A 17,452-nucleotide genomic window follows, 5' to 3' on the forward strand; every position below is an offset into this window, starting at 1 on the left:
AGGACCGAGTTTCCCAGCATCGTGTTGCGTCAACTTCTTTATCCTGAAAGCGAAAATACTTGTGATTGTAAGTGGGGGTGAGATAGCACCTGCTGCAAAGCCTGTTTTAGGGTTTAATGATAGTTTCATAGTGAGGAGCAAAATTTATGTAGGTGGCAAATTATCCCACATCTGCTAGGTTCTTACACTTTTCTCTGTAGCATCTGGTGCTGGGCACTATCAGAACCAGGAGACTGGATAAGGTGGACCTCAGCTCTGATCCCGTTTGGCAATACCCATGTTCCTACCTCTCCTGGACCAGATAATTTGCACCCAAGAGTTTTAAAAGAATTGTCTGACGAGTGAGAAAATGTAGATATAATTGATGCCAACCAATATGGTTTAATGGAAATAACTCATCACATGGCTTGTACAGGTGGTCACAAATTTTTTAACACAAAATATATTTGGTTGAAAACAAAAGAAATTGTGAAAAAATATTGGCATTTTTGTCTTCTGTGAAAACTTTGACTTTTTAATAATTTTTTTCTCAAACACGGTATAGAAAACAATATATCTATATCAGCCGTTCCCAAACTGCAGCTGGGGTTGTGCCAATCCCGAGTGTACAGATGATTCCATTTTGCTCTGCACAGCATGCCCTCACATAGACGGTGCATGCGATGTCATGTGCATGTAAGCGGTGCTCTACAAAATGGTTTTTTTGAATGAGAATTGACTAGGGTCAAAATTTTTCACAGAAAATGTTGCTGAAAAATGGCCTTTTCCCAAAAATGAAATCTTTTGCACACAAAAAATATTTCATATTTTCCATGTCATTTTTTTTACAAAACATTGTGACATTTCTTAATTGAATGTTTTATCAAACATATAATGCTATTGAAATGTTATTAGAAAATTATTGTTTACTGTAAATGAAAAATTTCTCTAACTATGTTTACAATGACAGGTTTCAGAGTAGCAGCCGTGTTAGTCTGTATCCGCAAAAAGAAAAGGAGGACTTGTGGCACCCTAGAGACTAACCCATTTATTTGAGCATGAGCTTTCGTGAGCTACAGCAATCCGATGAAGTGGGCTGTAGTTCACGAACGCTTATGCTCAAATAAATGGGTTAGTCTCTAAGGTGCCACAAGTCCTCCTGTTCTATTTATTTTTACAATGGTTTTGATTAATCTTATGAAAAATGAAAAACATCGCTTGAAACTTGGGCATGAAAACAACCTCAACATTTCTTCTGAACTGAACTATGTATTTTAATTTAGATTCTGACCCTCTCCACAAACTTGCTACAATTTTAAAACAAGCCGACACTTTTAGCCGATCTGTGTAACTGTGTGGATATAATAGACTTGACTTCTACAGGCTCTTTGACTTGCTGCAGCACAGGGTTCTGAGTAAAAATCGAGCTCAGTGCAAAATCGGCGTAGAAAGAGTTACATGGAATAAAACCTGGGTAACCAGGCTAAAACGCATAACCCTAACCCAAACCCTAATGTGCACAGCTCCACCCATAATCTATATCTTCCTAACCACAAACCTAACCTGCAGAACCTGAGCCCTATCCTTCATCTGCTCAGCTCTAACTCCAAACCCAATCTGCCCAATGCTACCCCCGGCTCCCTAATCTGCATCACCCGAATTTGCATCACCCCAATCCCAGACCTAATCCGCCTGTGTCCCCAACTCCAGCTCTAATCCACACAGCCCTATCCCTGACCTGCACCACCCTAACCCGGGAGAAAGGGCTGAAAACTCCTCCCCTTCACAGCGCAGGCAGGGCTGGGTGGGACCGGAATAACAGAGGGACCTTCCTGTGCCGGCCCCCAGGCAGCTGGGGCCCCACCCCTGAGCCGGCTCCCGGCCCGTGCGGGCGCGAGGAGCGGGCCCGTCTGCAGCGCGGAATCGCCCCGGCCCGGCGGTGAGTGGGGGCGCCGGGGAGACCCAGAGTCGCGGCGAGAGGCGGCTCCGGGGCGGGAGGGAAACAGACGCAGCAACAGAGGCAGGACATCGCTGCCTGGAGGAAGCGGCAGAGCGAGGTGGGGATCGGAGCCCGGGGGGGCAGAGAGAGACACCCCCACTCAGCCAGCTCCGGGGCATCACGGGCTGGGGGGGGGTCTGTGCAGCTGAGCCCTGCAGGGGCCCCCAACCCAACCACGTTAGCGGTACCCCCCAGCCAGCCAGTCCCCCTGGGGCTGGATCAGAGATTCCCCCCTTTCTCCCCCCCCTCCCGTGTCCCATTCCCCGCATCTCTGAGCCAGCCAGGACACCCCCCCCCCAGATCCCATGTCCAATATTCTCCCACACCCCTGAGCCAGCCAGCCAGCCACTCTCCTGCTCAGAGCCAATCAGACAGCAGCCGTGGTGGCTTGTGAGTGGAGGGGCCCAGTCACTTGCCTTCTTCATAGATGCTCAAGGCCACTGAGCCCATCCAGCCCGGCCTCCTGCGTCATCTAGGCCCGAGGGTCTCCCCCAGCGATTCCTGCCTCTGGCCCACTAGCTCGGTAAATAGCGCTAAGGGCAGGTCAGTTATACAGAGCCACCCTATTGAGTGTTTCAGAGTAACAGCCGTGTTAGTCTGTATTCGCAAAAAGAAATGGAGTACTTGTGGCACCTTAGAGACTAACCAATTTATTTGAGCATGAGCTTTCGTGAGCTACAGCTCACTTCTCAACAGGGCCAAATGCATGGTTACACATCTAGGACAGAGGGGGTAGCCTACACTTAATAGATGAGGGGCTGTATCCTGCAAAGGAGAAGCCCTGGGAAAGGCTTACGGGTCATGGTGGAAACCTGCTGAACATGGCCTGGTAGTGGGAGGGTGTAGCTGAGAGGGAATAGCGCAGTCTCTGGCTGTCTGAGTAGGGGAGTAGCAAGTAGAAGCAGGGCTGGGGGGTTACCTCTGTGTAGGGCATCAGTAAGACCGTTATCGGAGACTCTGTCCAGTTCTGATGTGCACACTTCAAACAGGATGTTGCCAAATTGCTGAGGGCTCAGAGAAGAGCTACAAGAACAATTCTAGATCTGGAAAACCTGCCTTACAGCAAGAGACTAAGGGCTTGTCTACACAGGGAAATTTACTGGTACAGCTATATAATTATACAGCTGTCACTATACTGGTCCCACTCACAAAGAGACACTTTGCACCACGTCTAATACCTTAATGCTCTTTTACCTAATCACGGAGAGCACAGATCATACAGAGCAATAAACATCTGAAATTGCAATGTCGGTAGCTCAGACAGGATGCAAGAATTGTTAGGGGGGGCTGGGATGGAGGGGCAAAATGGGCCTTTCTTCTGGCCTTAACGTTTATGAAATGTGTTGTTCTTCAGAGTCCAGTGGCCTTTGCAGGGACAGAGCTAATGGAGGGAGCTCTGGGAATGGATAGGAAACCGCGATCTTTGTGTGAGTGCCCATGTGAAAGCGAATCTATGAATGTGTGTGTCTGTGCGTGGCCATAGCGGTGATGGTGCCCGGGCTCTCTGCTCCAGCAGGTCTGAACGTGGCTGTCACTCCAGGCGTGGTGAGCTGAGGATGAAGAAGGTGTCAAGGAAGAGCCAGAATGAGAAGTACCGGCTGAAGTACAGCCGGCTGCGCCGGGCGGCCAAGGCCATGGTGTTCGAGAATGCAGCACTGTGCGATGAGATTGCCCGGCTGGAGGAGAAATTCCTGCGGGCGAGAGAGGAGCGTCGATTCCTCTTCACCAAGCTGCTGCAGCTGCAGGCGCTGACGGCCGAGGAGGAGAGCCCGGCCGTGCCACTGGGGGGCATTTCAGCAGGGTACAGCGTGGCACCAACGCCTGGCCCAGATGACCCAGCACCTGCGGGGAAGCGGCCCAAGAAGGGCAAGGAGAACGGGCGTGCGGCCAAGCGGCGGGCAGCGCCAGACAGGGGGGTGCGGCGGCTGGTGCAGCCAGTGCCGCTGGACCCCTCGGGTCGGCCTGTCTTCCCCATCGCGCTGGGTGGGCTGACGGTCTACAGCCTGGGGGAGATCGTGGCCGACCGGCCAGGCTTCCACGATGAGGGGGCCATCTACCCAGTGGGCTTCTGCAGCACCCGGGTCTACGCCAGCATGCGGCGCCCTGACCAGCGCTGCCTCTACACCTGCCAGATCAAAGATGGCGGGGCAGGCCCCCGCTTTGAGATCGTGCCTGAGGATGAGCCGGGCAGTGCCCTGGCAGGCACCACGGCTGACACCTGCCACACCCAGCTGCTGGCGGCCATCAGTGCTGCCCGGGGGCGGCCCTACCCTGAGCTGGAGCCAGCCGGGGCTGATTTCTTTGGCTTCTCGCACCCGGCCGTGCACAACCTGATCCAGAGCTGCCCCGGGGCCCGCAAGTGCGGGGCCTACCGCTGGGTGCGCTTCGAGGTGTGTCGTCCCGGGGACGGGCAGGTGCCTCAGGGGCTGCCCGACAACTGCGCCGCCATCGACTTCCAGTCCTTCCGCCGCCACGCCCAGGAGGAAGAGGAACGGGACCGCGGAGGGGGCGGGCCTGGGGGGCGCGCCCTGGGGCTGACCCCTGCCCAGGCCTTCACTTCCCCCCGCTCCTACGGGGACGTGTTCCTGAGCCGCCCTCCCACGTCCCCCAGCCATGGCAGCCCTGATGGCTCTGATGACTGAGACCCCGTCTCCCCCTCGACTCTGATGTGGCCTCCATGGAGTCCCTCCCCCCTCCCGCTATGGCCTGCACAGCTCTTCCCGTGGAGCCCTCCCCCCCCCCCCCATCCCAGTGCGGCCCCCATGGTGCCTCCCACTGAGCCCCCCCATCCGTGGCGGCCCTGACCACCGAGACCTCCATCTCCCACCAGCACAGCAGGGCCCCACAGCTCCTTGCACTGACTCCCCCCTCCCCCCGTGTGGGCCTCACATGCCCCTGGCATGATCCCCACAGCTCCTCCCACTGAGGAGCTCTCCACCCCAGCATGACGCCCCCCCCCAGCACTGCTGGCCCTGGTGATGGTGCTTTCTGTGGGAACGTGTGCAGCTGACTCCAGGTGGGGCTTGTCCCCGCCCTGTGTGAACACTCTGCTCACTAATAAAGATGATGGTGGAAGCCACATCCCTGGCTCTGTCTGCTCCCTTTCCTGGGTCTGGGAGGGAGGGGAACAAAGGGGAAGCCGGACGGGTGAGCTACCCCTGCCCTGTTCTTGTGGCCCTTCCCTGGCTTATCCAGTGTTAGCAGCAGGATCCAAATCTGGATCCCCATCCCTGTGCACTCAGCCATGTGGAGTGTGAGCCTAACGGGTCACCCAGAGCTGGGCAGCGGGGTTCGGACAGATGGGGCAGCCAGTCCCCTCCCCAGCGGCATCCTGGGGCTGCCCCCTCCCTCCAAACTAGACTCAGCCACTCCTCTCCAACCTAGGCACAAACAGACCCTTCCTCCATTGGACTGGGGCGCAGACCCATATCTCACCCACATCCACCCTCTGCCTTTCAGAGCAAATATGCCAGAGCTATGTGCCAGCCAGACCCATTCCCCTTCCCTCAGAGCCGGCTCCCTGCCCGTCTATAACCCTGTGCCTTCCTGCTGTGCTGAGACGGTGTCTCCTGGGAGATCAAGCAATGCGTCCCACCCGCTCACACACACACACTGCATTTCCCATCAGACCCCCCCCCCCATGTCAGGGCAGACCCTGTCTCAGGTGACCAGGCTATCCCTGGCTCTGGGAGGGGAATGAGGTCTAGTGAGTTGGGAGGGGAGTGGAACTCAGGACTCCTGGGTTCTCTTTGCAGCTTGGGGGGAGGAGGGGAGTCTAGCTGGTTAGAGCAGGGGGGGCCTGGGTTTTATTCCCAGCTGTGGCAGCCATAACCCATGGGCTGCCTCCGATTCTGTACCACGCTGCCGCCTCTGCGCCCCCTGCCCCGGGTTCAAATCCTCCCACCAGGAATCTCCCTCCTCGTTTACCTCCCCGTTCCCCAGCGAGCCGGGGCACGAATGGGTTAAAGACACCAAGCGCCTGGCGTGTAGCCTGGAGCAGGGAGGGGGACGGGATAGCGGAGGGACCTTCCTGTGCCCGCCTCGGACACCTGGGTCCCGAGCCCAGCTGCCCTCCCGCCGCAGTCTGCAGCTCCGGGGGATCGCCCCGGCCCGGCGGTGAGTAGGGGCGCGGGGAGAGGCGGCCATGGGAGGGAGGGAAACAGCCGCAGAGGCAGGAAATCGCTGCCTGGAGGAAGCGGCTTCAGGGCCGGGGGGGGATCGGAGTCGAACCGCGGCTGGGACCAGAGAGATCCCCCCCCCAGCAATCCCTGGGCAGCCCCGGGGTCTGTGCAGCTAGCTCCGCAGTGCAGGCGTTAAGCAAGTTGTGCAGCAGGCGAGGCAATGGCCTGCCCGGGGGAATGGCTCTGTCAGCGATGATCCCGGGTGTGGGCTGACTTAGGCTGGGGGGAGGAACCCGGCTGTGGAGAAGGCATGAGGCACGGGGGGCTGGTGTCTGGTGGAGCAATGACTGCCTCTCCAGGGAGCCACCTGCTCCCTGCCCACACTGCCTGCCAAGGGTGAGTTAGTTTGTGGTGTGGCAGCTGGAGCTGGGACTTGCCCAACTCCTCTAGATGCCCACGTGGTGGGAACAGCGGCTGGGCTGGGGCTTAGTTAGTGGCCCCCTGTTAGTGGGGCTTCTGCTTTTGGGGTTCATTAACGTCAGTTTTTCTGGTGTTATTTTTAACAATTTTTGAGTTCTGTGTAGCTATCCAAAAGCTGCGGGGGGGGGTGTTTCAGGCCTTTCCCTTTGTATCAATATTCTTCATTTTGCAATTTAAACTTTGAGTAAATCAACAGAGTATTATCACTTTACTGTATTATCAATATTATATTGTAATGAGGAATTTATTTGCTATAGCCCCTTATGCGCTTTTACCTAGCACTGTTTCAAACAGCACTATGTTAGAGCACACTAGGGAGCTTCTAGTGCGCACCAGCAGGGTCCATGTGGACCAATTAATGCTCAACACATTCCTTCATTTGAGAAATCATACTCCTGTAGTGCACATGACTGCTCCGTCTAGACAAGCCCTTATAACCCTTTCCAATGTTTGATTTCTTTTCTTTGTATTGGGGTGTTTTGTTCGTGTTTATCAGCTAAAACCTAAAATCAGATGCCCTACCCATTAGCAATGCCCCAGGCATCCCGTGCCCAAGTAATGGCAATTTAGGAGGACATTGTGTCTCTTGCAATACACAGCGTAGCTGTAGCTGTGTTGGTCCCAGGATTTCAGAGAGACAGAGTGGGTGAGGTAATATCTTTTATCTGGGGTTGTCAAATGATTAAAAAAATAATCACAATTAATCACGAGATTAAAAAAACAGTCCCGATTAATCACAGTTTTAATCGCAGTGTTAAACAATAACAGAATATCAATTTAAATGTATTTAAATATTTTTGGAGGGTTTTCTACATTTTCAAACATATTGATTTCAATCACAACACGGAATACAAAGTGTACAGTGCGCACTGTATATTATTTTTCAGTTCACCTCATGCAAGTTCTGTGGTGCAACCTCTTTATAGTGAAAGTGCAATTTATAAATGTAGAATTATTTTTTTACATAAACTACACTCAAAAGCAAAACAATGTAAAACTTTAGAGCCTACAAGTCCACTCAGTCCTATTTCTTGTTCAGCCAATCGCTAAGACAAACAAGTTTGTTTACATTGACAGGAGATAATGCTGCCTGCTTCTTATTTGCAATGTCACCTGAAAGTGAGAACAGGCGTTCTCATGGTACTGTGGTAGCTGGCACGGCAAGGTGTTTATGTGCCAGATGCACTAAACTTTAGCATGCCCCTTCATGCTTCGACTTGCAGATTCTAAAGTAATAATAATAACCCTACATTTGTAAGTTGCGCTTTCACAATAAAGAGATTGCACTACAGTACTTGTCTGAGGTGAACTGAAAAACACCATTTCTTTTGTTTATATTTTTTACAGTGCAAATATTTGTAATCAAAAATACTAATATAACGTGAGCACTGTACCCTTTGTATTCCATGTTGTAATTGAAATCTGGATGTTTTGCTACATTTTCAAATATATTGAAGTATTTATAATACATTTAAATTGGTATTCTATTATTGTTTAACAGTGCGATTAAAACTGTGATTGATCGTGACTATTTTTTAATCTAGTTAATTTGTTTTCCATTAATTGCTTGCGTTAACTGCAATTAATTAACAGCCCTACTTTTATTGGACCTAACTTGTGACACTGGCACTGGCTGAGTGCTGGGCAAGGACTCCAAACTCCTGGGTTCGATTCATGGTTCTGCTATAGACCTTGGACAAATCACCTTTCCTCTCTGGGCCTCAGTTTATACTCCTGCACTTTGTCTATTTAGAGCAGACAGTAAGCTGTTCAGGGCAGGGAGTGTCTTCCACTGCGTACCTGTACAGCACCCAGGGCAACAGAGCCCCAAACTCGGTCGTTGGGTGCTCATGCGGTCCCTGGCACAATGGGGCCCTGATCTCTGCCGGGGTTTCTAGGTGCTACTGTTGCTAGTGACAGTAAGAAGTTCTCAGTGCTGTGATAATCTCCAATGCCTCCTCTCTGCTGTTCCAGGGGCAGGCGTCCCCATTCCCAAACCCGACCTCGTGTCGCACATGGAGCCATGGGAAGAGCTGCAAGTCCCAGATCCCCAGTGCTCCAAGGAACAGGAGATGCCAAGAGGCACCCAAGAAGGTGAGGGTATTCGGAGACCATCTGTGAGGGACCATCCTTTGATTTCACTCCTGGCACTCTGGCAGGTGAATAGGGAGGAGAGGATAACAAACTCCCTCATCTTCCATGCTAGGCAGGCTTAGCTTCCTTGAGACACTCTCAGCTCAGGAGATTCAGGGAGGCAGTTTCTCCCCCTTAACCATCATGTAAAACCAGTCTCTCAGGGAGTGTGTGTTTCTTCAACATCTCGCTCACCCTCGGTCTTTTGACTGTCCCCTCCCCCCTTCATGGGGGCGGGGGTGATTCAGGCACAGATCCTCAAAGGTTCCCATTGATTTCAGTGGAAGTTAGGAGTTGGAAGTACCTTTGAGGATCTGGATCTCAGCCCTAGGAAGGTGGGTCTGGCCCACCAGAAGTGGGAGGGCAGAGGTCGCTAGTCCTGGGTGTGCATCGCAAGAGTTCTGACCTGGGCTATTGTCCAGCTATGGTTCCTGACTGCCAGGATATGGAACTGACCCGATAGATGCTGCAGTAACCCTCTGTACATTAGGCAGACAAACATCTAGAGCGGCTATAGATTATTACAGGCCACTCCTGATCTGCCCCAGGGCACCTCCTCTGGGCATCAGTGCAGCAATGACTCCCATCTGGCTCCTCTTACAGGTGCCGAGATCCCACGTAGAAGCAAGGAAGAGACTTTGCAGCATGAAAGGGAAGCAGCCAGATGCAAAGGGAGTGTGTCCTGTAGACTCAAGGGGGGCGATGGCTGGGTGGAAGGGCAGCAGGATCCTGGACCTCTGGGCTCCATTTGCGTGAAGAGTGGCTTGAGCGACGGGTCAGTGGGTGGCATCCCAAGCCCCATCACCTGCCCCATGTGCGGGAAGGGATTCAGCCGCAGGTCGAACCTCACGAAGCACCAGCGGGTCCACACGGGGGAGCGTCCCTTCTGCTGCACCCAGTGTGGGAAATGCTTCACTCAGAGCTCCAACCTCTGCCGGCACCAGAGCCTCCACGCAGCGGGCGAGGGGCCCTGGCGCTGCCCTGAGTGTGGGGAGAGCTTCACAGGGAGCGCAGGGCTGGCCAGGCACCAAAGAACGCATGTCGTAGGGGAGAGATCCCACTTCTGCCACCAATGTGGGAAAGGCTTTGCCAGCCACTCACTCCTGACCATCCACCGGCGCAGCCACTCGGGGGAACGGCCGTTCTCATGTGCCCAGTGTGGGCGCAGCTTTGACCGCAGCTCCCTACTGGTGGAGCACCAGCGCACCCACACTGGGGAGCGCCCCTACCGCTGCCACCAATGCAGCCAGGGCTTCACCCGCGCCACCCACCTCAGCCGGCACCAGCTAATCCACCGTGGCGAGCGACCTCACGGCTGCCCCGAGTGTGGCCGGCGCTTCCGGCTCCGGGCTGCGTTAGTCAAGCACGTGCGGAGCCACACAGGGGAGCGACCCTATAAGTGTGCTGAGTGTGGGGCGGTCTTCGCCAGTGTCTCCTCCCTGGCTCGGCACCGCCGGAGCCATGCCGGCGAGAAGCCCCACCGCTGCCCTGACTGTGGCAAGAGGTTCGGGCAGAGCACTGCCTTCGCTGAGCACTGCCGCACCCACACCGGGGAGCGCCCCTACCGCTGCCTGGAGTGCGGCCGCGCCTTCGCCGGCAGCTCCAACTTCATCCGGCACCAGAGAGTCCACACCGGGGAGCGGCCCTACCAGTGCCAGGGCTGCGGCCGCACCTTCCGGGTCAGCTCCAACCTGGCCAGGCACCAGAGGACTCACCACCAGGGGCTGGTGGCCACTGAGTGTGAAGATACTCCCTTGCTGGGACAGGCAGGACAGAGCTAGGGCCACTGGGGGCATGGGCCAAGGTGGAGCCAAAGGCCAGGGGAGCTGGACAGGGCTGGGCCGTTGCAGGTGTAGGCTGAGGTGGAGCTGAAGGCCGGGCGGGGGCTGGCTGGGGCTGGGCCATGGCGGGCATAGGCCGAGGTGGAGCCAAAGGCTGGGGGGGTTGGTTGGGGCTGGGCCATGTCAAGTGTAGGCTGAGGTGGAACCAAAGGCCAGGGGTGTGGGTTGGGGCTGGGGCCATGGCAGGCGTAAGCTGCGATGGTCAGAGCACAAGGCAGGAGGAAGTGGCTGGTGGCTGGATTCTCTGCAGCCCTGAGCCAAGCAACACCCCATGGAGCAGGATCAGATGGCCTCAGGGAAGGTGGCTCCTCCATCTTGCCGCACCAGCCCTCTCTTCCCTGCCATGGTGCTGAACTCTCCGTCCAGTAGGAAGCGCTGCCTCCTAAACCCTCCTCCTAGCATTACCGCCAACTTAGGCCGGGCCTGCTGGGGCAGAGCTCTCTCCTTTCATCCCCCCAAGGAAGAAAGGGCCAGTGTTGGCCCCTGGCTCCAGTCTGCTGCTCACAGCGCTGCGCCATGGCAACAAACTCAGAGGTGCCCTAGGAGAGCTGCCCGTCTTTGCTGTATGGACCAGCATCAGGCAGGCTGGGCCCTGCCCACAGTGCCGCAGGTCTCCGTGGGTTGTGTGCCACCCCCCGCCCCGAGCCAATGCCGCTTGAGCTGCAGCAGGTTTCTTGATATTAAAAACAAAAGCCCGTGGTTCCCAGGTGAAACGTGGGGTCGGCCGACACACTGAGCCCCGGAGCTACCTGCTGAGCCATGCTCATCCTCGTTGCACTTGTCAAACCAACCCAAATAGCTTTCTTCGACAGGGTACCAAGTCTCGTGGATGGGGGGACGTGGTATATCTTGATTTTAGTAAAGCTTTTGATACTGTCCTGCATGATCTTATAAATAAACGGGAAATACAACCTAGATGGAGCTACTATAAGGTGGGTGCAAAACTGGTTGGAAAACCATTCCCAGAGAGTAGTTATCAGCGGTTCACAGTCATGCTGGAAGGTCTTAACGAGTGGGGTCCCACAGGGATCAGTTCTGGGTCCGGTTCTTCATCAATGATTTAGATAATGGCATAGAGAGTACACTTATAAAGTTTGCGGATGGTACTAAACTAGGAGGGATTGCAAGTGCTTTGGAGGACCGGATTAAAATTCAAAACGAATTGGACAAACTGGAGAAATGGTCTGAAGTAAATAGGATGAAATTCAATAAGGACAAATGCAAAGTACTCCACTTAGGAAGGAACAATCAGTTGCACGCATACAAAATGGGAAATGACTGCCTAGGAAGGAGTACTGCGAGAAGGGATCTGGGGGTCATAGTGGACCACAAACTAAATATCAGTCAATAATGCTGTTGCAAAAAAAGCGAACATCATTCTGGGATTTATTAGCAGGAGTGTTGTAAACAAGACACGAGAAGTAATTCTGCCACTCTAATTAGGCCTCAACTTGTGTCCAGGTCTGGGCACCACATTTCAGGAAGGACGTGGACAATTTGGGGAGAGTCCAGAGAAGATCAACAAAAATGATTAAAGGTCTATAAAATATGACCTACGAGGGAAGATTGAAAAAATTGGGTTTGTTTAGTCTGGAAAAGAGAAGACTGAGAGGGGACATGATAACTTGAAGGGGAAAGGAGTCCAGGAGAGCTGGCTGTATTTCAAGGAATCCCTGTTGAGGTTACAGGGACAAACCATCCCGCTGAGTCGAAAGAATAGTAAATATGGCAGGCGACCGGCTTGGCTTAACGGTGAAATCCTAGCGGATCTTAAACATAAAAAAGAAGCTTACAAGAAGTGGAAGGTTGGACATATGACCAGGGAAGAGTATAAAAATATTGCTCGGGCATGTAGGAATGAAATCAGGAGGGCCAAATCGCACCTGGAGCTGCAGCTAGCGAGAGATGTCAAGAGTAACAAGAAGGGTTTCTTCAGGTATGTTGGCAACAAGAAGAAAGCCAAGGAAAGTGTGGGACCCTTACTGAATAAGGGAGGCAACCTAGTGACAGAGGATGTGGAAAAAGCTAATGTACTCAATGCTTTTTTTGCCTCTGTTTTCACTAACAAGGTCAGCTCCCAGACTGCTACGCTGGGCATCACAAAATGGGGAAGAGATGGCCAGCCCTCTGTGGAGATAGAGGTGGTTAGGGACTATTTAGAAAAGCTGGACGTGCACAAGTCCATGGGGCCGGACGAGTTGCATCCGAGAGTGCTGAAGGAATTGGCGGCTGTGATTGCAGAGCCATTGGCCATTATCTTTGAAAACTCGTGGCGAACCGGGGAAGTCCCGGATGACTGGAAAAAGGCTAATGTAGTGCCAATCTTTAAAAAAGGGAAGAAGGAGGATCCTGGGAACTACAGGCCAGTCAGCCTCACCTCAGTCCCTGGAAAAATCATGGAGCAGGTCCTCAAAGAATCAATCTTGAAGTACTTGCATGAGAGGAAAGTGATCAGGAACAGCCAGCATGGATTCACCAAGGGAAGGTCATGCCTGACTAATCTAATCGCCTTTTATCATGAGATTACTGGTTCTGTGGATGAAGGGAAAGCAGTGGATGTATTGTTTCTTGACTTTAGCAAAGCTTTTGACACGGTCTCCCACAGTATTCTTGTCAGCAAGTTAAGGAAGTATGGGCTGGATGAATGCACTATAGGGTGGGTAGAAAGCTGGCTAGATTGTCGGGCTCAACGGGTAGTGATCAATGGCTCCATGTCTAGTTGGCAGCCGGTGTCAAGTGGAGTGCCCCAGGGGTCGGTCCTGGGGCCGGTTTTGTTCAATATCTTCATAAATGATCTGGAGGATGGTGTGGATTGCACTCTCAGCAAATTTGCGGACGATACTAAACTGGGAGGAGTGGTAGATACGCTGGAGGGGAGGGATAGGATACAGAAGGATCTAGACAAATTGGAGGATTGGGCCAAAAGAAATCTGATGAGGTTCAATAAGGATAAGTGCAGGGTCCTGCACTTAGGACGGAAGAATCCAATGCACCGCTACAGACTAGGGACCGAATGGCTAGGCAGCAGTTCTGCGGAAAAGGACCTAGGGGTGACAGTGGACGAGAAGCTGGATATGAGTCAGCAGTGTGCCCTTGTTGCCAAGAAGGCCAATGGCATTTTGGGATGTATACGTAGGGGCATAGCGAGCAGATCGAGGGACGTGATCGTCCCCCTCTATTCGACATTGGTGAGGCCTCATCTGGAGTACTGTGTCCAGTTTTGGGCCCCACACTACAAGAAGGATGTGGATAAATTGGAGAGAGTCCAGCGAAGGGCAACAAAAATGATTAGGGGTCTGGAACACATGACTTATGAGGAGAGGCTGAGGGAGCTGGGATTGTTTAGCCTGCAGAAGAGAAGAATGAGGGGGGATTTGATAGCTGCTTTCAACTACCTGAAAGGGGGTTCCAAAGAGGATGGCTCTAGACTGTTCTCAATGGTAGCAGATGACAGAACGAGGAGTAATGGCCTCAAGTTGCAGTGGGGGAGGTTTAGATTAGATATTAGGAAAAACTTTTTCACTAAGAGGGTGGTGAAACACTGGAATGCGTTGCCTAGGGAGGTGGTGGAATCTCCTTCCTTGGAAGTTTTTAAGGTCAGGCTTGACAAAGCCCTGGCTGGGATGATTTAACTGGGAATTGGTCCTGCTTCGAGCAGGGGGTTGGACTAGATGACCTTCAGGGGTCCCTTCCAACCCTGATATTCTATGATTCTATGATTCTATAACCGTTTTCAAGTATGTAAAAGGTGGTTACCAGGAGGAGGAAGAAAAATTGTTTTTTCTTAACCACTGAGGCTAGGACAAGAAGCAATGGGCTTCAATTGCAGCAAGGGAAGTTTAGGTTGGACATTAGCAAAAACTTCCTAACTGTCAGGGTGGTTAGGCACTGGAATAAATTGCCTAGGGAGGTTGTGGAATCTCCATCATTGGAGATTTTTAAGAACAGGTTAGACAAACCTGTCAGGGATGGTCTGGATAATTAGTCCTGCCTCAAGTGCAGGGGACTGGACTAGTTGACCTCTTGAGGTCCCTTCCAGTTCTGTGATTCTGTGATGGTTGTGGTGGTCCCTTCCGGACTGCTGTCCAAGCAGGGTCACCTGTATTGCCCTCTGCATGCTCATAACACTCAGGTCTGCATGAAGACAAGGGCAGTAATCCAATCTTATACTTCCGCCAGTGGCCTGCAGGGGTCAGGCATGACGTTTTCCCCCCAGCGGCACAATTGGGCAATGGATTCTGGGTTATTTGTTTTATTCACCTTTCTCTGTATCATTAGGGATTGACCATATCTGGAGGTAGGACACCGGAGGGTGGACCAGTGCTCAGAGCTGATGTGCCTTGTTTGCATGCTCATGGTATAACTGCTCACCAAATTTGTGGTCAGGAATGAATTCCCCCCCAGGTCATTCTGGCAGGGAGAGCGCACACCATTCCTGGAAGTACTGGAATATCCAGTACTCTGGGGAGGCGTGAGTGATCACCCTATCTCCCCCCAACTCTAATCTGCTAGACCCCACTCCCTTTGCAGAGCTGGGGCTAGAACCAGGAGTCCTGACTTCCTGCATCTCTACTTAACTCACTACACCCCACTCCCTTCGCAGAGCTGGGGATAGAAACCAGGAATCCTGACTCCCCCCTCTAACTCACTAGACCCCATTTCCTTCCCAGAGCTGGGAATAATTGGATCAATGGAGATGGGGTCTGCTCCTGAAATGGATGCTCTGACAAGGAGCATTTCTGGGGGGTTGCTCTTTCAGGGAGACAATGTCAGTATAGCAGGAAGGCACAGTGTTATAGAGGGGGTGGGGAGCTGGCTCCGGGGGTCTCCGGGGTGCGGGTGAGGTCTGGCTGGCACATAGCTCTGGCACATTCACTCTGAACAGCAGTGGTGCGTGTGCGGGAGATCTGGGTCTGAGCCCCATTCCAATGTGGGAAGGATCTGTTTGTGCTGAGGTTGGAAGGGAGCAGCTGAATCCAGTCTGGCTGAATGCCACGATGCTGCTAGGGGGCGGGGACGAGCTGCCCACGTGTCAGACCCAGGAGACCAGTTATGATGTGTTGGGAACCTGAGCTGGAGATGCCCTGAGAATTCACAGCATCTGACAGCTCACTGCATGGATCACAACTGCACAGACATTCCTGTACTGCTTACTCCCATCCCTAGACTGGGAATAGAACCCAAGAGTTCGGACTCTGCCCCCTCACCAGCTCCACATTCTCTCAGTAGCTTTGACAGCTTGGTCTAGCCGCAAGGACACTGGCCTGGGAATTAAACCTGCTGAGGGATTGTGAATCAGACTGTTTACACCTTTTTACACCTGTTTACTTCTTTTTTGTTCTTTTGGGAAATCAAATGACTGAGCAGCATTTTGGAGAAAAGATGTCTGAGTTAAAATTGTTAAACAACAACAAAAACCACCAAAGAAAGAAAGAAACAAATAAAAACTCGACCCAGAACCAGGACAAAAATGCAGGGAACTGCTTATGGAAATGGCAAGTCTTATTAATTGAATAAAGAGAGAAAAATAGGAACCCACATGTAACTGACCCAGACAGGATTTAGGGCAAGGTGCAAACAAAAGAGGGACTGAAAAAGATATTCCAAAGGCAAAAAGTTTGGAAGAGGGTTTGGCAAGTAGAAAACATTAAAGCCTCCAAATGCAGCTTGGTAACATCCAAGTCCCACCTCCTCATGAGATTAGGGTTGCCAATTTTGTTTGGACTTATTCCGGGAGGTTTCATCATGACATAATCTTTAATTAAAGATGAATCTTTAATTCCTGGAGACTCCAAGGACAATCCTGGAAGAATGGCAACCCTACATCAGATGCTAGCAGTTGTTGCTAAACCCACAGATAAATATAACCTATGACGGGCACAGGTGAGGTTAATAACAAATATCCCTTAATTTGCTGCATCATTGTTAGAGTCCTTGAGTTAAAAGCAAAATTCAACCTCTAGGGCAGAGTTAAGGTCATGAGTGCACATCCCTCCATTTCTGACGGCACTGTTAGAATGCTGTAGCTAAAAGTGAACAAATACCGCAGATATTTGGGAGTTCGGACTTAATACCTTCTGCCAAGATTTTCAGAAGTGACTAGAGATTTTGAGGCTGTGTGTGCCCCAGCTCAATACCTTAAAGGGGGCCTGATTTTGGGAAGAAAAGTGCTCAACCCTTTATTCAGAATCAAGCCCTTTTAAAGATGTCCCAAACCTTTTAGGCTACAGAGGTCCAATCCTGAAAGGATCATAGCAATTACGGCTTCTATCAACACTTCACAAGAAGCAGCCAGGTCCTGGATGCATCTGCGAAGAGATTCTTAGGTGCCTCTAAAGTGGCACCTAATAAATATGGTTATGGAGGATTCAGGAAAGAAGAGTTTAACCCAAACATTGTCTAAATTGGGATTTGTGCTGATTCTAGCTGCTCGTCATGTATCTGTCCCAATGTAAACCCCTAAGGAAGACTATGGAAATCATTACTTCTGTTGGTGCAGGGGATGTCTTGAATTGGGGCAGATTTCCAGCATACAAAAGATCTTGAAATCCCCTCAGGAAATCTGATCTAGAACTTGTTAAAATAACGAAATTTTTCACCATGAAAAATTTCATTTTTTTGAGAAAGAAAAGAAAGAAAGAAATGTAAAAACATTTTATTTTCAAATCACAATTTCGGTCTGGATTTTCAAAGAAAAAAGTTTTCAATTTGGGGATTTTTGAGTTATTTTTCTCTCCCCTCCTTTTTGCCTCACTGCAAATGATGGGTGAAAGTAGAAGTGAGACAGAAAGCGTGTTTGATGAGAGGAGAGCAAAGCAAAAAAATCCAATTTGAAATTAAACAAAAATGTGCATTTTGTGATCACCAGTCAAAATTTTTTGTTGAAAATAACGTTTTCA

At 51.7% G+C, this 17,452-nt stretch overlaps 2 protein-coding genes across 7 annotated transcripts in view; both read left to right on the top strand.

Annotated features, from left to right (window-relative positions):
* The first annotated feature begins 1,901 nt into the window (after nt 1–1,901).
* TBRG1 (transforming growth factor beta regulator 1) lies at nt 1,902–5,059 on the top strand. Of its 6 annotated transcripts, none has more exons than XM_077820711.1 (3): nt 1,980–2,036; nt 3,333–3,405; nt 3,492–5,059. In XM_077820711.1, exon 3 carries the CDS (start codon nt 3,535–3,537, stop codon nt 4,618–4,620), a length of 1,086 nt encoding a protein of 361 aa, XP_077676837.1. In that variant the 5' UTR covers nt 1,980–2,036; nt 3,333–3,405; nt 3,492–3,534; the 3' UTR covers nt 4,621–5,059. The 6 variants fall into 6 exon arrangements, with proteins under 6 accessions (XP_077676839.1, XP_077676835.1, XP_077676834.1 ...); XM_077820712.1 differs by having other exon boundaries at nt 3,495–5,059; XM_077820713.1 differs by lacking the exons at nt 1,980–2,036; nt 3,333–3,405 and adding an exon at nt 1,902–1,918.
* A 958-nt stretch (nt 5,060–6,017) lies between these two features.
* LOC144266062 (uncharacterized) overlaps nt 6,018–17,452 on the top strand; it is an 88,258-nt gene continuing 76,823 nt past the window's right edge. Inside the window, 3 exon segments of the mRNA XM_077819209.1 lie at nt 6,018–6,094; nt 8,554–8,673; nt 9,316–10,363. Of these exon segments, the coding sequence (XP_077675335.1) occupies nt 8,595–8,673; nt 9,316–10,363 (1,127 nt within the window). The 5' untranslated portion in view covers nt 6,018–6,094; nt 8,554–8,594.

Source organism: Eretmochelys imbricata, chromosome 6, assembly GCF_965152235.1.
Source record: "Eretmochelys imbricata isolate rEreImb1 chromosome 6, rEreImb1.hap1, whole genome shotgun sequence".
Classification (NCBI taxonomy): Eukaryota; Metazoa; Chordata; order Testudines; family Cheloniidae; genus Eretmochelys; species Eretmochelys imbricata.

Bases quoted from the DNA above. Each gene is read 5' to 3' on its own strand.
- TBRG1 (XM_077820713.1), top strand. From the start codon at position 3,535: ATGAAGAAGGTGTCAAGGAAGAGCCAGAATGAGAAGTACCGGCTGAAG.